At 50.5% G+C, this 23,267-nt stretch overlaps 4 protein-coding genes across 4 annotated transcripts; 2 read left to right on the top strand and 2 right to left on the bottom strand.

The window, feature by feature from the left end:
• Nucleotides 1-1,864: 1,864 nt before the first annotated feature.
• Nucleotides 1,865-3,692, bottom strand: LOC141567676 (interferon lambda-3). Its single transcript, XM_074315899.2, has 6 exons — nucleotides 3,528-3,692; nucleotides 3,243-3,424; nucleotides 2,855-2,932; nucleotides 2,432-2,575; nucleotides 2,249-2,332; nucleotides 1,865-2,163 (listed from the first exon to the last, which is right to left on the bottom strand). Exons 1-6 carry the CDS (start codon nucleotides 3,535-3,537, stop codon nucleotides 2,065-2,067), a joined length of 597 nt encoding a protein of 198 aa, XP_074172000.2. The 5' UTR covers nucleotides 3,538-3,692; the 3' UTR covers nucleotides 1,865-2,064.
• Nucleotides 3,693-6,309: 2,617 nt separating this feature from the next.
• Nucleotides 6,310-8,142, bottom strand: LOC141567670 (interferon lambda-4-like). Its single transcript, XM_074315887.2, has 6 exons — nucleotides 8,058-8,142; nucleotides 7,713-7,888; nucleotides 7,208-7,279; nucleotides 6,960-7,103; nucleotides 6,646-6,720; nucleotides 6,310-6,408 (listed from the first exon to the last, which is right to left on the bottom strand). The coding sequence occupies exons 1-6, from the start codon at nucleotides 8,140-8,142 to the stop codon at nucleotides 6,310-6,312; spliced, it is 651 nt and encodes a 216-aa protein (XP_074171988.2).
• An 8,824-nt stretch (nucleotides 8,143-16,966) lies between these two features.
• Nucleotides 16,967-18,800, top strand: LOC109458007 (interferon lambda-4-like). Its single transcript, XM_074315886.2, has 6 exons — nucleotides 16,967-17,051; nucleotides 17,221-17,396; nucleotides 17,831-17,902; nucleotides 18,007-18,150; nucleotides 18,390-18,464; nucleotides 18,702-18,800. Exons 1-6 carry the CDS (start codon nucleotides 16,967-16,969, stop codon nucleotides 18,798-18,800), a joined length of 651 nt encoding a protein of 216 aa, XP_074171987.2.
• A 2,776-nt stretch (nucleotides 18,801-21,576) lies between these two features.
• LOC141567675 (interferon lambda-3-like) lies at nucleotides 21,577-23,047 on the top strand. Its single transcript, XM_074315898.2, has 6 exons — nucleotides 21,577-21,586; nucleotides 21,690-21,871; nucleotides 22,182-22,256; nucleotides 22,536-22,679; nucleotides 22,779-22,862; nucleotides 22,949-23,047. The coding sequence occupies exons 1-6, from the start codon at nucleotides 21,577-21,579 to the stop codon at nucleotides 23,045-23,047; spliced, it is 594 nt and encodes a 197-aa protein (XP_074171999.2).
• Nucleotides 23,048-23,267: the final 220 nt, after the last annotated feature.

Below are 23,267 nucleotides of genomic sequence, written 5' to 3'. Positions count from 1 at the left end.
GTTGCAGGGGGCACAGGCCCACCATCCCTTGCGGGACTCGAGGAGCTGAACCGGCAACGTTGTGGTTGAGAGCCCACTGGCCCATATGGGAATCGAACCGGCAGCCTTCGGAGATAGGAGCACGGAGCTCCAACCACGTGAGCCACCGGGCAGGCCCTGAAATTATTTTTCTATAAACTTTATTTGACCCAATATATCCAAAATGTTATCATATATTACTATATTATGTTAACATATAATCAATATAAAAATTATTAATGAGATTTTACTTTTTTAACAGTAAAAAAAAGTTTTGTACATACATCCATCTATTCCCTAACTTTGTCCATTGAGATGGTGTAGAAGCAATGATAGCCTTGTAGCAATCAGCCCACCTAGCACCCAGATCTTGGTTTTTAAATACTGTTATCCACTAAAAGGAAGCAGATCTCCTTGGAGAAATGGCTGGTTATAGAGCTGTGGCAGGGAAAGTACAAGATGAGCCTGGAACATCTTTCTGCTTATTCCAGAAAGCAAGGAGGTACTCTAAGAATTACAGGGACACATCAGAAGAGCATCAGACAATCTTGTAAAAGTTTCCATTGGCTTAATCTGGGACAATTTGAGCATCAAAATAAATGATAGTAAGGAATTATAATACACTAAATAAAATAAGAATTCAGGAATCTATGCTGATATAAATCCATTGGTAAATACATAAATGAGGGAGGGGAGAAAAGCTCTGAATAAATGTGAATAAATGTAAAAAGAATGATGAAATTATTTGGTGACTGACATACAGTAACAGTCAGGTAAATACCATCTGTGGATGCTAAAGTTAATGGGCCAAAGTTTGAGAGGTATTTACAAAGTCTCAAAGTCTCTTCGCATATTTATTACTAAGAAAAAAATAGTAACTTTCCAGGGATAAGCTTGACAGGCACCATCCGAAAAAAAAAAAGTTTTTTAATAAAAATTCTTCAAATTCTGGGGTATATTTTGCATGTAGAACACAGCTCAGCTTGTCCTAGCTACATTTCAAGTACTTAGTAGCTACATGTGGCCTGCGGACCATACTGGACAATACAGCTTTATATGGACCCTGCTGTTCTAGACTTCTCAGCATGTACAATGATAAATGTTCATTTTATAAAGGCATTTTTAGTTCATATTACTTTACTTATAACAGAATGCATCTAAGTGATTCACTCACACACTCTCAGAGGGATCACACATATACACAATCACACACATACTGTGGTAGGATGTCCACCGCCATCCCTGGAGCCTCTGCCTGTCTTATGTTATGTGGCAAAGGGACTTTGCAGATGGAAGTAAGATTTATGGACGTTATAATAGGGAGATTATCCTGGATTATCTGAGTGGGCCCAATCTAAACACACGAGTCCTTAAAAGCAGAGAACTTTCTCGGGCTGGAGGCAAAAGAGAAATGTGGTAGAAGAAAAAGTCATAGGGATTCTAGGTAAGGGAAAGGTTTGACACACCGTTGCTGGTTCTGAGATGTAGGGTCCATGCACAAGAATGAGAGAGAGGCTGGCAAGAGCTAAAATAAGGATCCTCACTGACAGCAGGGAAATGAGGACCTCAGTGTTATGACGGAAAGGAATAGAATTCTGCTAACAGCTTGACCAAGCTTGGAGGTGGACTCTTCCCAGGGTCTTTTAATAAGAACCCTACTGACCACATTGCATTTCAGCCCTGTGAGAACCATAGCAGAGAAACTAACTGAGCCCCCTGGATCTTTGACCTATAGAACTGTGATAAATAAATTTGTGATGTTTTAAGATGACAAGGTATGATAATTTTTTATGGAAGCAAAAGAAAAGTAACCCGTACAAATACACACAGTCCTACAGTACAGAAAGCATCTTTCTTATTGTTTATTTGTACAATTATTATAAAAAGTAGAAAAATAAACATTTTATTGGGTGTGAGTTAGAGAATTCACACAAATGAATACATATAAATATACAAATAGATATTGGGTGGCAATAAATTAAGAAAAGTGGCTGATACATAAATAATATCTACAATCACAGAACAGGTAGCAGGGGGTGTCAGGGGTCAGACACACAGGTCTCCACTGGCGACACATTTCAGGTCCAGGGTGAGGAGGCGGAAGAGGTTGAATGTGACAGAGGCTTCAAGGCAGTCATGAGACTCCTGTGGAGAGGAAGGGATGGGTCAGTGGTTGTCCCTCATCTGGGCTCTAAATGTCCCCAGAGACTGGGCACTTCCATTCACTCACCATCTCCTCGGCCTTATGAATCCTGTGTAGCCACTGGCGGAGGAGGCCCTGGGCCCTGGGGCCTGTTGTGGCCTGAGCTGGGACCTGTGGGGAGAGGAAGCTGTGTGAGGCAGGGCCTGGGACAGAGAGGGACTAAGTGTGGTCAGAGCCCACAGACATGGCCTCGGTGCCCCAAGCACTCACACAGGCCTGGAGCTTGGAGTGGATGTAGCGCAGCGTGCGGAGAGGCTGTTCCAGGGTGTCCCCCAGGGTCGAGTTAGCCATGGTCCCCAACACCTTCAGCGTCAGGGCCAGCTCAGCCTCCAAGGCCACGGGGCGCTCCCACACCTGAGGAGGGAAGACGGAAGACAGGTGAGAGTTGTACAGGAGAGCAAACAGGTAAGAGGGACAGGTGAGGAGTATCGACAAAGGTACAGGTGAAGGTGAAAGTCAGGTGACAAATGAGAGAGCACAGCCTATGTGGATGGGTGAGGGAATGAGGTCAGGAGGACGGGAGGGGAGGGCAAAGAGACAGGGACAAGTGAGAAGGAGAAGGTGAAGGGGCCACCTAAGAAGCCAGAGAGGGGCCAGGTGAGGGCAGGGCTGAGTCTGAATCTCCCAACTCACCTGCAGCCGCCTCAGGTCCCGGGCCTTGGGGAACGGGTGGGAGCTGCAGCTCCAGTTCTTCAGCAAGAGCGACTCTTCCTGGAGAGCAAGGGCAGAGGTCAGCCTACAGCCTGAGGGCTGGAGGTGAGAGCACTGCAGGGGGACTAGAGGATGGCTAACAACAGGAGGAGGGGAGGTTAACTTGGACAAAAATGGGAGAGGCACCTCCACTGCAAAGGCACATGGTCAGCTCCCTGCAGTCAGAACAGGACCTAGCCCACTGTGGGAAGGCTGGCGGTTAGCCCAGTGAAGGAAGGGTGCTGGTCCAGCTTCAGTGGAGCGTACATGGTAACCCACAGAGGGAAGGGGGAGGTTAGCCCACAGCAAGTGGGGCAGTGGGGAGACTCACCAAGGCGTCCTTGGCCCTCCTGAAGGCCTTCAGCTCTTGTGGAGACAGAGACTTGAACTGGGACATGTGGCAGCCCCTTGCACCTGGGAGGGTCCTGAGGGGTGTGGGGACAGGAACTGCCCCTGTGCTGGTCAGCACCGTGGTCAGCAGCATGAGCACCAGCCTGCAACCTGTGGCCATGTCTGTGTTATGGAAAGAGAGACAGATGAGGGGAGGGAGGGTATGAGGGGCTGAGGATGGGGGCTGTGGGGAGGCGAGGATCATGGATGATAACGTGGGGCTCACCCAACTTCATCCTGGTCTCTGGTCTCTGGTCTGTCAGCAGATAGGGATCCAAGTGTCCACACCTGGGTCTGTCACTCAGTCTTGTTTGGTGTCTGATTCAGTCTCCTCTTCTGGATCTCAGCTCACTGCTCTGTCTTGAAGTTGAAGAAGGAATTGTGTTGTAATGCCTGCCTGAGCTCCATGCTGCGGCTTTTAGCCTGGTAGTGGGGGCAATCCCAGGCTGACGTGGGAAAAGTGAAAACACACCTGCCACCAGGGGAGGCGCAAGACTGGGGAAGCCCGTGCAGGGCAGGGCCATGAGCCAGGTGAGCGGCCAGAGCGAAAGAGAAACGGAAGCTGAGTCACCTTCTCTAACAGGAGTTCCCAGCATGAGCCCTCAGGATAGGGGCAGCTTCTACCACGCAAAGAGGGGTCAGGGCACCCTGATAGGGCTAGAGCCAGGACTGGGTGAGGAGGGGACAGAGGGACTTGTCTTTCTGCAAGATGTCCTATTGTAGGGACAGGGGGGAAAGGCACCCCTGGGTTGTGGCCACGAAGAACCTGGAACTTCCAAGAGGGAGGCTATTCAGGGGAGGGGAGAGGACCCAGGGAGAAGGCTGCTGGGGGCAGGAGAGAGTCAGAAAGGCAAAGCAGCCAAGAATTTAGAGGCGACCAGCTCTTCCTCCCCTTCTCCACTCAGTACTGAGAGAGAAAGAAGGGAGAGAAGAGGAGCTTGACTAACATCTTCTTCATTGTCCAGGCACAGAGGGGCCCAGGAACAGGAGGCTCTGCTAGGGAATTATGGTGTGGCCAAGGACTTCAAGGGAACCAGCTCAGTTTGTGACAAACGCCTTCGTTCATTCACCAAGTATTATTCAGCTTCCGCGTTGTGTCAGGCACTGCTCTAGGTGCCAGGAATGGAGCACGGAGGGGTCGGGGGGACATGAAACAATTCTCCGTGGAGCTTTTCACTGGACAGGAGTAACGGAGAGTATGGGGTGTTAGTTAAGCACGTGGTGTGTATGACATCACGTAAAGGAAAATGAAAGAAGAAAACAGGCATGAAAGCAGTGGGTTTGCACTTAATGACGTAGTCTGAGAAAATCCCATTTGAGCAAACCTCAAGAAAGTGAGGAAGGAAGTTATGTGAAGATTTGAGGGGAGCCTCTTAGGCAAAGGGAACAGTCAGTGCAAAGGAAAACGAAGACCCCCCTTCTTGGAGCACTTTATGTCTCACCCCATCGCAGAGGCTTTGCCACGATGTAGTATTGGATCCACTTTAACATCAAGGGCGAACCGTGCTTTGTCTACATTTTCCATACAGACTAAACTGCAGGGACTCAGAGAGGTGAAGAGACCTACCCAAGGTCACACAGAAAACACATGGTGAGGGCAGGATTTTCATGGAGTTTCGTCTGAACCCACACAGTAACCACTGCACCCTCCAGCCTCTGTGCAGCTAGAGCTCCTGGACTGGCAGCTGACGATCTGGGACAGCGGGTGCTGAGCCCTTGCTGACTCCCACCCCGACCCCTTTCCCTTCATTCATAATTCCAGGGAGACAGTGGACAGAAGTCCTCAGCTGGGAAAATCTTTGAGCTCTGATACACAAAAATGTTTCAAAGCCAAGAGCAGGGACGTGCCCAAGTCACTTTCCAGGGCATTGGTCAGTTTCTGTCAATCGTAGGGGACCTTACCCCAGGGTAGGAGACACTGCATCAGGAGTGAATTCTGAAAATGGACATATGATCTCAAAATTCCTAAACTTCACACTTAGAAAGGAAGTTCAGCATGGGCTCTGGAGCTAGAGGGTCGGGTTGAAACTTGGCTCTGACCCTCACTAGCTGTGTGACCTTATCAACAGCGAGGCGTGCAGTTAGAACAGAGATCCCCAGCCTACACTGTGGAACAAATAAAAAAGTGCAATGTTTCTGCATTGTGTGTGTGGTGTTAATTAATAGAGACCATTAATTAAGACCATCCTATGACCTCAGCTGCAAGCTTTATAAACACTATTTCAATGTACGATGACTCATTTGCAAGGGAAGGATAATAACGCCATTGGATAGAAGAGAAAACTGAGGCTAGAGAGAAGTAATTTCCGGGTTACACCATAAATCAGTGGCAGGGTCAGACTTGAAACTCAAGTCACCTCATATCCCTGGCTCAGCATTGTTACCTGAAAAGTGACCCTCAAAATGATCACAGGGGTACAACCATCATAGATGCAATAATATTTATTAACGGCAATAAATTAACATCGGAAGAGCACATTACACATCACAAAGACAAAAGACACATGGGTAACAGAATCCGAAAACTACATTCACTTGAGGACATTTGGTCCTTTCACTGCCAAATCCCTCAGGGATGAGGCCTCCCCAAGGGGAGATCCAAGGGTCACAGATTCACAGAATCTCAAAGCAGGCGCTGAAGGTTCAAATCGGGGCGTGGACCTGTCATGGGAGAGGGGCTTCTGGTAACCAGAGAGGTAGAAACTAGTCCATGGTACGTGGCGGACTGAGTAAGGTCGACCCAGGACTCAAGTTTTCCTGCCACACACGGACCCTGGGAGACCTTGGGGAAAGGCATCCCACGGAAATGTTCCTTCTTCCGCGGGACACGTTCTGGTCCGTGGAAAAGTGCGCGCGCCTTGTGCACCCAGCGCAGGCGTCGAGTCCGACCCGCGGCGGCACAGAGTCTCCCGAGGCTCAGCGCCCACTGGCTGGAGATCCACCTGGACCGAAGGGCAACACAGGGCCACGCCTGCAGAGGGGCGGGTCCCCGCGGAGCAGTTGCGGGATCAGAGACAAGGTCCCGGGTGCGCCACCAGCCTCAAGTCCCACGTGAGCAGGCGCACGAGGTTGAAGATGACGGTGGCTTCGTGGCACCGAGGCGAGTCCTGGAACCCGGGAAGGAGAAGAGCGGGGCTGAGGCAGGAATTTCTTCCGGAGAAACTCCCCTGGGTCCCTCACCGCCCCAGCCTCCCCTCCAACCCTCACGGCCCGAGCCTCGACTCCAACCCTCACGGCCCGAGCCTCGACTCCAACCCTCACGGCCCGAGCCTCGACTCCCGGCCCGCTCCACCTCACACGGTCCCCGCTGGCGTCTACTCCCTTTCCGGGCCCGCTCCACTCACAGCTCTCCGCGTTTTGGGTCGCCTTCGGGGTGACCGGAGGGACTTCCTCCAGGAGCCTGGCCTCACCAGCTGGAGCTGGAGGGGGGACAGGAGGTAAACGAAAGAGGCGGAGATCTGAGTCTCCCACCCACCCCGACCGCGACCCTCCCAGACGCAGACCAAACCCCGGATCTGGGGACACTGAGAGGACGCGAATCGTGTCTGGACGGTTTGGGGGCTCAGCGGGCCAGATCTAGAATCCTGCGGCCTGGCGGTGGGATGGAGCGCGCAGAGCGACCACGGGGGGTGGAGGGGCCGAACCCGCAGATACTCACGCAGGCCGCCACGTCCCGCCCGGCGGCCGCCAGCAGCTCCAGGGTCGGGGGGACGCCGGGGAACAGCTCCGGGCTCGGCAGGCTCTTCAGCACCGCCTGGGCGTCCGCGAGGCCCCGTGCCACGTGGCGGAGCCGGGCGCACGACTGAGGGGACCCGGCGGAGTTAGAGACGGTCGCGCCCCTGGCCTGCGCCTTCCCCGGGGACCCCCTCCCCCGCCACTCCTCAGCCGCCGGGCAGCGGGCCTCACCGAGGGCCGCGGGGGATCCCTCCTTGGGCGGAAGGAGCAGTTGCGCGGCCTCCAGCTCAGCGTCTCTTCCTCCTGCCGGACAAGAGCTAGGGTGAGGCTGGACCTCCTCGCTGGGGTCGCTGAAGCGCTGGCCCGTCGGGGATTCCGGGACGCGGACCGGGACGCGGACCGGGACTGGCCGGTACGGTTGCGCGTGTTGTGCACCCAAGCACCGAGCTCTCCCAAGACGTGAACGTGGACGGAACGCAGCCCTTGCGGAGCGCTGCTCCCCAGCGTGAGCGGTATTCTCCAGGAGGGGCCGCCCTCTGGTGACTGGCACGAGGGCGTGTCTGTGCCTCGAGCTCCGGGGCCCGGGAGATCTCGTGCTCAGAATTCTGGACCCTGACATCCGAGATGCGCCTGGCGGACGCTTGGATGCCGGGCCCCTCGGGACAGGGACCGGCGTCTCCTACCCCGGCGGGCCCAGGGCTCCTGGGAATGGGGCAGGGGTGCTGACATCACTCACGTAGCGGTCTCTCAGCGCCTTGACCGCTGCCAGCGCCCTGGGGTCCAGCGAACGGTAGTGCGAGAGGATGCAGCGTCGGGGCGCAGCCACGTCTGGGCCCGCCGCCACGCTGACTGTCACCGAGAACCACAGCCCCACGGCCACCGCGGCTGCGCCTTTCGGCCCCATCTCTGCTCCTGCATGAGGCGCGGGACGTCAGGGAGGCCGAGGGGAAGCCCCCTGACTCCAGCGCCTGCCTCTGGTTGGGACTGACGCTCAGCGCGCTGGCGCTTAGCACCCGCAGGGGAGAGGCGCGGGGGGCCCCTCCACCCCGCCAGCCTCAGCCTTTCTCCCCTCGCTCCTCACCTGCAAAGTGCCCTGGGTGCCTCGTGCTGGAGCGGGGCCTGCCTTTCACTGTCCCCTGAGAGGCGTCCAGAGTTGTGTGGACCATCGGCAGCTGTGCCTGCACCCTTCATGGCGTCTTTTATGTGCGGGACGGAGACCTGGGGAGCGGCCGGGCTTCCCCGTGCAAGTTCAGGTTTCCGAACATCAGCGCTGGCCGCTGGCCTGGGAATGAGGACTTTACTTGCCCGAGGGACGGTGCCAGCCATGGCTCTGCCCCAACTCTCTATCCTGAGCCAGCTGGTTTGCCAGTTTTTCCAACATCTGTTTGTCTTTCAAATGCCTTGTTGGTTTTTTGTTTTTTTTTTTTGCACTCTAGGAATGAACTGAAAACACACCATTTACTTCTCTTCGAAAATGCAAACTTGGCCACGGTCCCCACACACCGGCCTGCCTGGGGAGTTCATAATGGGGGTTTCTAGGGCTCTCTTTTTCTTCACTCTCCTTCATTACATTCCTGTCTGTCTCTCCCTGTCTTTCTATCATTCTCTGCATGAACATTTCCCCTTTTCTACTCTCTGGTTATTCCTCATTTGAGTCTTTGACAAACTGTCTCTAGCTTTCTTAGTCTGTCATTAAATGATATTTATTCCTTTACCAATTACAGTCCTGTGCCGCTTAACCACGGGGACACACTATGAGAAATGCATCATTAGGCAATTTCGTCATTGTGGGAGCATCACAGAGTGCACTTCCACACACCTAGATGGGGCAGCCCACCGCACACCTGGGCTGCATGGGCTGGCCTATCACTCCTGGGCTACAAGCCTATACGGCATGTTATTGTACTGAACACTGCATGCAATTGTGATACAATAGTATTTATGTATCTAAACATATCTAAATATAGAAAAGGTACAATGAAAACATGGTTTAAAAAGGTTAAAAATGATACACTTGTATGGAGCACTTAACATGAATGGAACTTGCAGCACTGGGAGTTGCTCTGGGTGAGTCAGTGAGTGGGGAATGAATTTCAGTGAAGGTCTAGGACGCTATTGTCCACTGCTGTAGACTGTAAACACTGTATACTCAGGCTACACTAAATTTATTCAAAAATATTTTTCTTTCTGCAGCAATAAATTAACCTTGGCTTATTGTAACTTTTTACTTTATAAACTTTTTAATTTGTATTTTTTTACTTTTTAATTTTTTTTAACTTTTCTACTCTTTCAGAAGAATACTTAGCTTAAAACACGCATTGTACAGCTATACAAAAATATTTTCTTTCTTTATATCCTTATTCTAAGCTTTTTAAATTTTATTTTATTTTTTGTTTTACTTTTTAAATTTTCTTGTTAAAAACTCAGACACAAGCACACACTAGTCGAGGCCTACACAGGATCAGGATCATCTATAGCACTGTCTTCCATAGCTTTTCCCACTGGACAGTCTTCAGGGGCAATAACACGTGTGGAGCTGCCATCTCCTCTGACAACAGTGCCTCCTCTGGAAAACCTCCTGAAGGACCAGCCTGAGGCTCTCCTGCCTCAAGAGGTGTCACTTTTTTCAGAAATATGTCCATGGTGCTGTGCTTGGTTTGTTTTTTCATCAGAGATTTGCTTGTAAGCAGTTAATGCACCATGAACGTTCTTCTCTACTATTGAAAACCTTTTGGTGTCGGGATTCATGTTTTCAGACTTTTTAAGGAGCTTGGTGAGGTCTGCAAAAGCTTCTGCTAAACCTTCACTGCGGATTTTCTTGGGGATTCTTCTTTTTCTTCTCCTGCAGTTTCCTTTTCTCTTGCTTCCTCTTTAGCCATGAGTTCCTGTCCTAGTTCTGACAACTCCTCATTAGTTGCTTCCCCAGGAACCACCTCCAGGAGCTCCCCAGTGTCATCCTCACCCACCCCCAGGTTAAGGTTGTTTGTTGTCTCAACCACAGCCTTGAGGGTTTCTGCAACCCCCTCAACCTTGAATAATCCTTTGAAGTCATAGATAAACCTTCTGAGTGTCTTCTTCCAGATGACACTCATACACTCCTTGGTGACATCACCTGAAGCCCAAGCAAGGTTCTTGATACTGTCATAGGTATTGTAATCCTTCCAAAATTGCACCAGTGTCTTCCTCAGTTGCAGGAATACCCTGGACAAAGGTCTTCTTCTGGTAACAGGCCTTAAAAACTGCTATAACTCCTTGATCTGTTGGTTGGACAAAAGTGGTGGTATTTGAAGGGAGAAACTTGACTTTGATATTCAGATACAGAGCACCAATAAAAGGAGGCTGTCTGGGAGCATTATGAATAATAAGCAAAATATTGAAAGATACCTTATTCTCCAAATAGTACTTCTCCATTTTGCTGACATAGCAATTTGGAAGGGCATCTTAAAAGAGGAGCTGGGTCATCTATGACTTCTTATTGGCACTGTAGGACACTGGCAGTGTGTGCTTATTGACAGGCCTGACGGCCTCCGGGTTCTCCCTGTGCCAGGTCACAAAGTGTTTCAGTTTGTAGCTGCAACACTGCCCCCAAGCAAGACTGTTATCCTGTCTGTAAAAGCCTTGGAAACTGACATTGACTTGGCCTCCTTATGGATGAAAGTCCTTTCAGGCACCCATTTCCAGAAGAGGAAGTTTTCATCCATATTAAATATTTGCTCTGGCAGTAGTTTTCCTCCATAATCAGCTTATCTAGAGTTTCCAAAAATTCTTCAGCTGCCTTCACATCAGCACTCACAGATTCATCATTTGCTTTTACATTATATAATCAATAATAATCTTAAACCTTTAAACCACCCAGAGGTAGCAGTAAATTCAACATTATAATCAGGTCCAGCCTTTTCTTTCAACATCGCAAATAAAACTTTTACTTTGATTGTGATCGTCATGGTGCTGAAAATAATTTGCCTGTGTCTTGTCTTCAGTTCAGGTCATTAGAAGTTTCTCCATGTCTGATATAGACTCTTCTTGAATTTTTGTTAGTTTCATTGCTTTCAATGAAATAGCTCCTTTAACAGTTTCCATCACTTCATTCTTGTTCTTCAAGACTGTAGCTGTGGTGGAATGGGACATGCTGGACTAGTGAGCAATAACCATCACCGATTTTCCACGTTTGTAGTCCTTAATCGCTTTTTAAAACACACTTTTTTAAAAAAATTATTTTAAGTGTGTTTTTCCAGGGCCCATCAGCTCCAAGTCAAGTAGTTGTTTCAGTCTAGTTGTGGAGGGCACAGCTCACACTGGCCCATGCGGGGATTGAACCGGCAACCGTGGTGTTATGAGCTGACACTCTAACCAACTGAGCTAACCGGCCACCTCCCCTTAATCACTTTTAATTTGATTTCTAGGTCAGTCACTCTACGTGGCCTCTTATCAGCAGCATAGCAGTGAATTTTGTATGCTTAGGGGTCATGATGAACAAAACAACTGAGATTAAATTAAGAACAAGAGAAAAATGATGCAATCAAGAGACATGGTAAACACAAGATGTATGAATGAGGCTGCTGCTGGGGTAACATTCATACTGTTTTACATCACACTTTTTTATATATAAGTAGAAAGAGTACACTCTTAAATAATGATACAAAGTATAGTATAGTAAATATATAAGCCAGTAACATAGTCATTTATTACCTTTATCAAGTATTATAGACTGTACATAACTGTACGTGTTACACTTTTATATGACCGGCAGCTGACAGCGCAGTAGGTTTATTAACATCAGTGTCATCACATGTCGTGATGGCTACAATGCCACTACGTGATAGGAATTTTTCAGCTCCATTATTCTTTTATACAATGGTAAATGTGATCCATGGTTTACTGAAATGTTATGTGGTCCATGACTGTATATAAGTATTGTAGTTTGCTGTTGAAAATTGGAATTACAGACATGTTTTTCTCAATCATTGTTAATAATTATAGCTACCATGTACTGAACACTTCTCACACTCTAGGCCCAACTTGAAACTCTTCTCTTATATTTACTGCTTTATTCTCCTCATCAACACTGTGACATAGGTCCTCTTATTGGCTGATATGTTATAGATGAGGAAACTGAGGCACAGAGAGGCTATGAGTCCTGCCCAAGCTCACAAACCTTGTAAATGTGGCTTTGGGTTTTGATCCTAGGTCTTCTGGGTTATTATCCATGATGTCTGCCATCTCTCATCTATATAGACTGATCTATCCACGTACAGAATAGCTTAAGTATGCTTTGGGCAAGTTCAGCCAAGCGTCCTACGTGAGACCACCATTAATTAATTATAATTAAGTTCATTAACAAATATTGATTAATTACAGCCAAGTTGTGGCTGTTTCTAAGATGTGTGTCTTTTTCAGCATTAATATGAAAAAAATATTTTGTTTTTTGGTGTATAAATTAGAAGGCATAGAGATTTTTTTTTTAATTGGGGAATACTGGGGAATAGTGTGTTTTTCCAGGACCCATCAGCTCCAGGTTAAGTCATTGTCCTTCAATCTAGTTGTGGAGGGCGCAGCTCAGCTCCAAGCCCAGTCACCGTTTTCAATCTTGGTTGCAGGGGGCGCAGCCCACCATCTCATGTGGGAATTGAACCAGCAACCCTGTTGTTAAGAGCTCATGTTCTAACCAACAGATCCATCCAGCCGCCCCCCGCATAGAGGTTTTAAGAAACATCAAAATGATTGAAACATAAGAACTCTGAAAGATCCTGAGAGAAATTGTACTGAAACATCAGGAAAGATCCCCCAAAATGTCCAGGCAACATATTTTCCAAGCTTCCATTACTTCTCCCCCACCCTTCCCAACAGTCCCCATTGTAGTTGTAGTTCCAAATAGTTTTGGGAAGGTGACTTGACCTCCCCACCACCATTCCTGGCTGTAGCCATTTACCTCAGTTTGTCTCCTTAATCACAGTAATTGGGTTTGGGGGTGGGCATATGAACTAAGCCAGTCTAATCAGAGTGAATCTCAATCCTGAAGATCTTGAGGGAAAAACGCTAGAAAAGAAAGAAGTGTAAAGCCGGGGGACCTGCTAGCACCCATCTTGGAATTATAAGGGTAAACAGCCTATCCAGCAGTGGATGGAAGACCTGAAAGATGAAAACAAAATAGAACAAAACAACACTGGGAGGTTCTCGAACTTTACCTGAAGTCTCACCTTCACTCTGGACTTCTCAGTTTTTATAAGTCTATAAATTCTCCATTGTTCAAGCCATCCTGAGTTGGGGTTTTGGTTATTTGCCACCCAAGTGTCCAAACTGATATACACCATGGGGCTGAAATGAAACCACAAGTCTTCAAAGACCGAAGAACTAGAAGCAAAATTGGTAATGGCAGGAAGAGTGGTGTGTTGTGGGATTGGACACAGGAAAGTACCAAAAGCAAATTCCTGACAATCAATAATTCAACTCTGAGCACCACAGTGCAGGTTACCGGTTTGAGTTATGTACAATAAAAATATTACATTTAATACTGCTATGACCTGAATGTGTGTTCCCTCAAAATGTATGTGTTGAAATCCTAACGGACATAGTAGGAGGGGTCACTAGAGGGTAGTAAAGTCAGGAGGTGGAGCCCTCAAGAATGGGAGGGCTTTCTTTTAAAAGTATGGCACAGAGCACCCTAGCACCTTTCCACCGTGTGAGGACATAATGAGAAACTTTCCCCCTGAAAAATGGCCCTCGCCTGACTTGGCACCTTGATCTTGGATTTGCCAGCCTCTAGAAGAGTGAGAAATAAATTTCCGTTGTTTACAAGGCACCCAGTCTGTGGTATTTTGTTATAGCAGCCCGCCTAGACCTAGACATATATCGTTACAGAAAGGTTTCCTGGGAGCCCCTGCTAGGAATGCCTACTGTATTACAAAAACTGCTTCCAGAATTGAACAACAAAAGCTCTGGAGCACTTACTTGTAAGTACCATTCAAAAATGATCTAGAAACTGGATCATTCCTACGTTACCTGTAGGAATGTGAAGCCACTCTGAAAAACAGTTAGACGGTTCCTTATAAAACTAAACATGAAACTGCTAGTCAACCCAGTAATTGCACTGCTGGACATTTGTTCCAGAGAAACGAAAACTTACATCTGCCTAATAAGCTGAACACGAATGTTCACAGCAGCATTATTCGTAATAGCCTAAAACTAGAAATGTCCTTCAGAAAGTGAATGGTTAAACGAACTCCGGTACTTCTATACCATGAAACAGGAATAAACAATTGATGCACGCAACAATTTCAATGCATATCCAGGGAATTATGCTGAGTGAAGAAAGCCCACCCCATAAGGCTACTATGTACCACACGGTCCTATTAATATCATATTTTTGAAGTGATAAAATTTTAGAAGTGGAGAATAGATGAGTGGTTACAATGGGATAGGAACAAGGTGGACGGTGGAGGGAGGAAGATGGCTGTGGTTATTAAATGGGGAACCCTAGGGGTCCTTGCAGTGATGGAACCATTCTGTCATGACTGTGGTGATAGATACATAAACCTACACATGTGATAAAATTGTGTAGAACTAACACACACACAATGAAAACAAGTAAAACTGGGGGCATCTGAATAAGATGGGTGGATTGCATCGATGTCAATATCCCATTTATGATATTGTACTATAATTTTGTAAAATGTAACCACTGGGAGAAACTGGGTAAGCAGTGCACAAGATCTGTCTGCAGTATTTCTTAGAGAGCAGAATGCAAATCTACAACTATCTCAATAAAAATTTCAATGCAAACAACTCAGAAAACCATGTGTGCAGACAACAGGTGACCTACTAAAAAGTGGGTGGGGTTAAGAGAACCAACAAGGTAGTCATGTACCCAGAGGCTAACAGCATGGAGAACTATTACTGTCCTACCAGGTGAGCCCAGGCAGAGAGTGGCTAGAGACCCAGGAACACAGCCATTCTCAGACCCCAGCCCAGGAGGGAGAGAATCAGGAGAATGGAGAAGAAATATCCCAGCCTTGCTCTTCTCCCTCCCTTCAATCTCCTGCCAGCACCTCCCATTGGCTGAACCCAACCATAAACCAGAAGGCTGGAGAGCCTCACAGATGAAGTATCTGAGGGCCCAGTATGGGGGCCACAAATCAATCTGGAGGGGTCACCAGCACAGCGGCAGAGTGGCATAGGGCAAATCCAGTGTTTTACTCAGCCATTGTCATCATGTCGAGTAGTCAGACCAACATACTCTAACTCCAAGAAAGCTCTCAAAAATTGTTCACTCTACCAGGAATTAAGGAATCAATGAGCTAGCATTTCCCCCATATCCAATGAGTTTGTTGTTTTAATTTTTAATTACTCAGATAGAATTATTTCTCCTTGTAAGAAATTAAAATATTATTGATAAAATGATATACCCCAATGATCGCAGTAGGGCCAGGGAGAGGGGAAGGAGACTGTTTATTCTCTGAGAGGTCAGAGTATTTATTTCCCAGGCTTCCTCCCTTCGATGCCACCACAACTGGTCTGTTTCCTTCACCTGTGCCTGTGACTCTCTCCTTCCCAGGCCAGATAACCACTCCGTCCAGTCCCATACCCCCTTCCTGGACTAGGGATGACAGACCATCCCCCAGGAAGGCCCCAAGGTCTTGCACTACCCCCTGTCCTTTCCCTTCACTATCCAATCCCTTTGTAAATACTCCTGGTATTAAATCCACCCCAAATTATCCTAAATTGATTGGGCCATCTGTTTTCATCTGTTTTCTGCTGGGGCACTAACTGGTAGTGTATAAGTAAAGGTGTGGGGAAATGCAAATGAGAGACAATGGTAAGACATAAAAAGCAGACTACCAAACTCTGTATAGCCTGGTTCCATTTGGGGAGAAATTGATCATAAAAAGGGGCGGGGAGGGGGGGAGGAGAGGAGGAATAACTACTAATTGTTGAAAAGAATTACCTCCAGGAAGTGGGATTAAAGGCTTATTTTAATTTTCCAAGTTGTATGTTTTTGTATTGACTGAATTTTTACAATTAATGTGTTACTTTGGAAATCAGAAAACACAGGCACTAATAAATATGTGTAAAATTTCTGCACATTGGAAAAATTGTTCCAGACCTGGGTGAAGAAAGAGAAGTGGGTGGTGAAGTTATAAGTGGGGTTTATTTTCTCCTTTATCCATTTCTGTCTTTTTCAAGCTTTAGCAATAAGCCTGCATTGTTAATTTTATAAGAAAAAGAAGTCGATTTTATTTTCAAGCTAAAGAAGGAGATTGATTGAAGCAGACAAACAGAGAAAGACAGACAGACTGAGAGACCCTGGCCTGGATATTTGCTAGAAAAAAGGAGTGAGAGACCCATGGAGTTAGACAAAGGCAGAGAGAGAGAAAGAGGAACAAGAGAAAAGACAAAACCGCAGGCATATACAGAGGGAAGAAGGAGAAATGGAGTGAAATGAAGACAGAGACAGAGAGAGCAAAGGAGACTGAATCAGACAGTTAGGGGTAATGATGGCATAGAGAACAAGCTTTGCAGCTGTACAGTGTCTAGGTAGAAATCCTCCCTATGACACTAACTGTGAATCTTGGAGAAGTTCCTTCACCTTACAGTACCTCAGTTATTCCGTCTGTAAAATGAAGGTAATGGCAGGACATCCCTTGTAGTGACCTTTTTTGAAATTTAAATGACACATATATTACTTAGAAAAGGGCCTAGCGCACAGTAAGCATTATGTAAAAACTCGTTATTATATTACAACACAGAAAAAGACACAGAGGATGACGAAGAGAAAGAGAAGATACAGGGAAAGACAGAGACCACAACTGGTGACAGAGAGTTGGGGCAGAGCCATGGCTGGCACCGTCCCTCGGGCGAGTAAAGTCCTCATTCCCAGGCCAGCGGCCAGCGCTGATGTTCGGAAACCTGAACTTGCACGGGGAAGCCCGCCCGCTCCCCAGGTCTCCGTCCCGCACATAAAAGCCACCATGAAGGGTGCAGGCACAGCTGCCGATGGTCCACACAACTCTGGACGCCTCTCAGGGGACAGTGGAAGGCAGGCCCCGCTCCAGCACGAGGCACCCAGGGCACTTTGCAGGTGAGGAGCGAGGGGAGACAGGCTGAGGCTGGCGGGGTGGAGGGGCCACCCGCGCCTCTCCCCTGCGGGTGCTAAGCGCCAGCGCGCTGAGCGTCAGTCCCAACCAGAGGCAGGCGCTGGAGTCAGGGGGCTTCCCCTCGGCCTCCCTGACGTCCCGCGCCTCATGCAGGAGCAGAGATGGGGCCGAAAGGCGCAGCCGCGGTGGCCGTGGGGCTGTGGTTCTCGGTGACAGTCAGCGTGGCGGCGGGCCCAGACGTGGCTGCGCCCCGACGCTGCATCCTCTCGCACTACCGTTCGCTGGACCCCAGGGCGCTGGCAGCGGTCAAGGCGCTGAGAGACCGCTACGTGAGTGATGTCAGCACCCCTGCCCCATTCCCAGGAGCCCTGGGCCCGCCGGGGTAGGAGACGCCGGTCCCTGTCCCGAGGGGCCCGGCATCCAAGCGTCCGCCAGGCGCATCTCGGATGTCAGGGTCCAGAATTCTGAGCACGAGATCTTCCGGGCCCCGGAGCTCGAGGCACAGACACGCCCTCGTGCCAGTCACCAGAGGGCGGCCCCTCCTGGAGAATACCGCTCACGCTGGGGAGCAGCGCTCCGCAAGGGCTGCATTTCAGGCCACGTTCACGCCTTGGGAGAGCTCGGTGCTTGGGTGCACAACACGCGCAACCGTACCGGCCAGTCCCGGTCCACGTCCCGGTCCACGTCCCGGAATCCCCGACGGGCCAGCGCTTCAGCGACCCCAGCGAGGAGGTCCAGCCTCACCCTAGCCCTTGTCTGGCAGGAGGAAGAGACGCTGAGCTGGAGGCCGCGCAACTGCTCCTTCCGCCCAAGGAGGGATCCCCCGCGGCCCTCGGTGAGGCCCGCTGCCCGGCGGCTGGGGAGTGGCGGGGGTGGGGGTCCCCGGGGAAGGCGCAGGCCAGGGGCGCGACCGTCTCTAACTCCGCCGGGTCCCCTCAGTCGTGCGCCCGGCTCCGCCTCGTGGCACGGGGCCTCGCGGACGCCCAGGCGGTGCTGAAGAGCCTGCCGAGCCCGGAGCTGTTCCCCGGCGTCCCCCCGACCCTGGAGCTGTTGGCTGCCGCCCGACGGGACGTGGCGGCCTGCGTGAGTATCTGCGGGTTCGGCCCCTCCACCCCCCGTGGTCGCTCTGCGCGCTCCATCCCACCGCCAGGCCGCAGGATTCTAGATCTGGCCCGCTGAGCCCCCAAACCGTCCAGACACGATTCGCGTCCTCTCAGTGTCCCCAGATCCGGGGTTTGGTCTGCGTCTGGGAGGGTCGCGGTCGTGGTGGTTGGGAGACTCAGATCTCCGCCTCTTTCGTTTACGTCCTGTCCTCTCTCCAGCTCCAGCTTGTGAGGCCAGGCTCCTGGAGGAAGTCCCTCCGGTCACCCCGAAGGCGACCCAAAACGCGGAGAGCTGTGAGTGGAGCGGGCCCGGAAAGGGAGTAGACGCCAGCGGGGACCGTGTGAGGTGGAGCGGGCCGGGAGTCGAGGCTCAGGCCGTGAGGGTTGGAGTCGAGGCTCGGGCCGTGAGGGTTGGAGTCGAGGCTCGGGCCGTGAGGGTTGGAGGGGAGGCTGGGGCGGTGAGGGACCCAGGGGAGTTTCTCCGGAAGAAATTCCTGCCTCAGCCCCGCTCTTCTCCTTCCCGGGTTCCAGGACTCGCCTCGGTGCCACGAAGCCACCGTCATCTTCAACCTCGTGCGCCTGCTCACGTGGGACCTGAGGCTGGTGGCGCACCCGGGACCTTGTCTCTGATCCCGCAACTGCTCCGCGGGGACCCGCCACTCTGCAGGCGTGGCCCTGTGTTGCCCTTCGGTCCAGGTGGATCTCCAGCCAGTGGGCGCTGAGCCTCGGGAGACTCTGTGCCGCCGCGGGTCGGACTCGACGCCTGCGCTGGGTGCACAAGGCGCGCGCACTTTTCCACGGACCAGAACGTGTCCCGCGGAAGAAGGAACATTTCCGTGGGATGCGTTTCCCCAAGGTCTCCCAGGGTCCGTGTGTGGCAGGAAAACTTGAGTCCTGGGTCGACCTTACTCAGTCCGCCACGTGCCGTGGACTAGTTTCTACCTCTCTGGTTACCAGAAGCCCCTCTCCCATGACAGGTCCACGCCCCGATTTGAACCTTCAGCGCCTGCTTTGAGATTCTGTGAATCTGTGACCCTTGGATCTCCCCTTGGGGAGGCCTCATCCCTGAGGGATTTGGCAGTGAAAGGACCAAATGTCCTCAAGTGAATGTAGTTTTCGGATTCTGTTACCCATGTGTCTTTTGTCTTTGTGATGTGTAATGTGCTCTTCCGATGTTAATTTATTGCCGTTAATAAATATTATTGCATCTATGATGGTTGTACCCCTGTGATCATTTTGAGGGTCACTTTTCAGGTAACAATGCTGAGCCAGGGATATGAGGTGACTTGAGTTTCAAGTCTGACCCTGCCACTGATTTATGGTGTAACCCGGAAATTACTTCTCTCTAGCCTCAGTTTTCTCTTCTATCCAATGGCGTTATTATCCTTCCCTTGCAAATGAGTCATCGTACATTGAAATAGTGTTTATAAAGCTTGCAGCTGAGGTCATAGGATGGTCTTAATTAATGGTCTCTATTAATTAACACCACACACACAATGCAGAAACATTGCACTTTTTTATTTGTTCCACAGTGTAGGCTGGGGATCTCTGTTCTAACTGCACCCCTCGCTGTTGATAAGGTCACACAGCTAGTGAAGGTCAGAGCCAAGTTTCAACCCGACCCTCTAGCTCCAGAGCCCATGCTGAACTTCCTTTCTAAGTGTGAAGTTTAGGAATTTTGAGATCATATGTCCATTTTCAGAATTCACTCCTGATGCAGTGTCTCCTACCCTGGGGTAAGGTCCCCTACAATTGACAGAAACTGACCAATGCCCTGGAAAGTGACTTGGGCACGTCCCTGCTCTTGGCTTTGAAACATTTTTGTGTATCAGAGCTCAAAGATTTTCCCAGCTGAGGACTTCTGTCCACTGTCTCCCTGGAATTATGAATGAAGGGAAAGGGGTCGGGGTGGGAGTCAGCAAGGGCTCGGCACCCGCTGTCCCAGATCGTCAGCTGCCAGTCCAGGAGCTTTAGCTGCACAGAGGCTGGAGGGTGCAGTGCTTACTGTGTGGGTTCAGACAAAACTCCATGAAAATCCTGCCCTCACCATGTGTTTTCTGTGTGACCTTGGGTAGGTCTCTTCACCTCTCTGAGTCCCTGCAGTTTAGTCTGTATGGAAAATGTAGACAAAGCACGGTTCGCCCTTGATGTTAAAGTGGATCCAATACTACATCGTGGCAAAGCCTCTGCGATGGGGCGAGACATAAAGTGCTCCAAGAAGAGGGGTCTTCGTTTTCCTTTGCACTGACTGTTCCCTTTGCCTAAGAGGCTCCCCTCAGATCTTCACATAACTTCCTTCCTCACTTTCTTGAGGTCTTTGCTCAAATGGGATTTTCTCAGGCTACCTCATTAAGTGCAAACCCACTGCTTTCATGCCTGTTTTCTTCTTTCATTTTCCTTTACGTGATGTCATACACACCACGTGCTTAACTACCCCCCCATACTCTCCATTACTCCTGTCCAGTGAAAAGCTCCACGGAGAATTGTTTCACGTCCCCCCGACCCCTCCGTGCTCCATTCCTGGCACCTAGAGCAGTGCCTGACACAACGCGGAAGCTGAATAATACTTGGTGAATGAACGAAAGGCGTTTGTCACAAACTGAGCTGGTTCCCTTGAAGTCCTTGGCCACACCATAATTCCCTAGCAGAGCCTCCTGTTCCTGGGCCCCTCTGTGCCTGGACAATGAAAGAAGATGTTAGTCAAGCTCCCCTTCTCTCCCATCTTTCTCTCTCAGTACTGAGTGGGGAAGGGGAGGAAGAGCTGGTCGCCTCTAAATTCTTGGCTGCTTTGCCTTTCTGACTCTCTCCTGCCCCCAGCAGCCTTCTCCCTGGGTCCTCTCCCCTCCCCTGAATAGCCTCCCTCTTGGAAGTTCCAGGTTCTTCGTGGCCACACCCCAGGGGTGCCTTTCCCCCCTGTCCCTACAATAGGACATCTTGCAGAAAGGCAAGTCCCTCTGTCCCCTCCTCACCCAGTCCTGGCTCTAGCCCTATCAGGGTGCCCTGACCCCTCTTTGCGTGGTAGAAGCTGCCCCTATCCTGAGGGCTCATGCTGGGAACTCCTGTTAGAGAAGGTGACTCAGCTTCCGTTTCTCTTTCGCTCTGGCCGCTCACCTGGCTCATGGCCCTGCCCTGCACGGGCTTCCCCAGTCTTGCGCCTCCCCTGGTGGCAGGTGTGTTTTCACTTTTCCCACGTCAGCCTGGGATTGCCCCCACTACCAGGCTAAAAGCCGCAGCATGGAGCTCAGGCCGGCATTACAACACAATTCCTTCTTCAACTTCAAGACAGAGCAGTGAGCTGAGATCCAGAAGAGGAGACTGAATCAGACACCAAACAAGACTGAGTGACAGACCCAGGTGTGGACACTTGGATCCCCATCTGCTGACAGACCAGAGACCAGAGACCAGGATGAAGTTGGGTGAGCCCCACGTTATCATCCATGATCCTCGCCTCCCCACAGCCCCCATCCTCAGCCCCTCACACCCTCCCTCCCCTCATCTGTCTCTCTTTCCATAACACAGACATGGCCACAGGTTGCAGGCTGGTGCTCATGCTGCTGACCACGGTGCTGACCAGCACAGGGGCAGTTCCTGTCCCCACACCCCTCAGGACCCTCCCAGGTGCAAGGGGCTGCCACATGTCCCAGTTCAAGTCTCTGTTTCCACAAGAGGTGAAGGCCTTCAGGAGGGCCAAGGACGCCTTGGTGAGTCTCCCCACTGCCCCACTTGCTGTGGGCTAACCTCCCCCTTCCCTCTGTGGGTTACCATGCACGCTCCACTGAAGCTGGACCAGCACCCTTCCTTCACTGGGCTAACCGCCAGCCTTCCCACAGTGGGCTAGGTCCTGTTCTGACTGCAGGGAGCTGACCATGTGCCTTTGCAGTGGAGGTGCCTCTCCCATTTTTGTCCAAGTTAACCTCCCCTCCTCCTGTTGTTAGCCATCCTCTAGTCCCCCTGCAGTGCTCTCACCTCCAGCCCTCAGGCTGTAGGCTGACCTCTGCCCTTGCTCTCCAGGAAGAGTCGCTCTTGCTGAACTGGAGCTGCAGCTCCCACCCGTTCCCCAAGGCCCGGGACCTGAGGCGGCTGCAGGTTAGTTGGGAGAGTCAGACTCAGCCCTGCCCTCACCTGGCCCCTCTCTGGCTTCTTAGGTGGCCCCTTCACCTTCTCCTTCTCACTTGTCCCTGTCTCTTTGCCCTCCCCTCCCGTCCTCCTGACCTCATTCCCTCACCCATCCACATAGGCTGTGCTCTCTCATTTGTCACCTGACTTTCACCTTCACCTGTACCTTTGTCGATACTCCTCACCTGTTCCTCTTACCTGTTTGCTCTCCTGTACAACTCTCACCTGTCTTCCGTCTTCCCTCCTCAGGTGTGGGAGCGCCCCGTGGCCTTGGAGGCTGAGGTGGCCCTGACGCTGAAGGTGTTGGGGACCATGGCTAACTCGACCCTGGGGGACACCCTGGAACAGCCTCTCCGCACGCTGCGCTACATCCACTCCAAGCTCCAGGCCTGTGTGAGTGCTTGGGGCACCGAGGCCATGTCTGTGGGCTCTGACCACACTTAGTCCCTCTCTGTCCCAGGCCCTGCCTCACACAGCTTCCTCTCCCCACAGGTCCCAGCTCAGGCCACAACAGGCCCCAGGGCCCAGGGCCTCCTCCGCCAGTGGCTACACAGGATTCATAAGGCCGAGGAGATGGTGAGTGAATGGAAGTGCCCAGTCTCTGGGGACATTTCAGAGCCCAGGCAAGGGACAACCACTGACCCATCCCTTCCTCTCCACAGGAGTCTCATGACTGCCTTGAAGCCTCTGTCACATTCAACCTCTTCCGCCTCCTCACCCTGGACCTGAAATGTGTTGCCAGTGGAGACCTGTGTGTCTGACATTGAGACTCACCTGGAATCTGTCCCAGCACTTCAGATATTATTTATGTATTTTTCTTAACTTATTGCCACCCAATCACTATTTATGTATTTATGTTTTTCTATTTATGTGTGAATTCTCAAATTCAGACCATTAAAATGTTTATTTTTCTACTTCCTGTAAAAAATGCGCAAATAAACAATGAGGAAAAGACCCTCTTTGTGCTGTGGGACTGGGTGT

This window comes from Rhinolophus sinicus, chromosome 8 (assembly GCF_057876585.1).
Source record: "Rhinolophus sinicus isolate RSI-liver-muscle chromosome 8, RSI-T2T, whole genome shotgun sequence".
NCBI lineage: Eukaryota > Metazoa > Chordata > Mammalia > Chiroptera > Rhinolophidae > Rhinolophus > Rhinolophus sinicus.
This window is presented reverse-complemented; position numbering and strand designations above follow the sequence as displayed.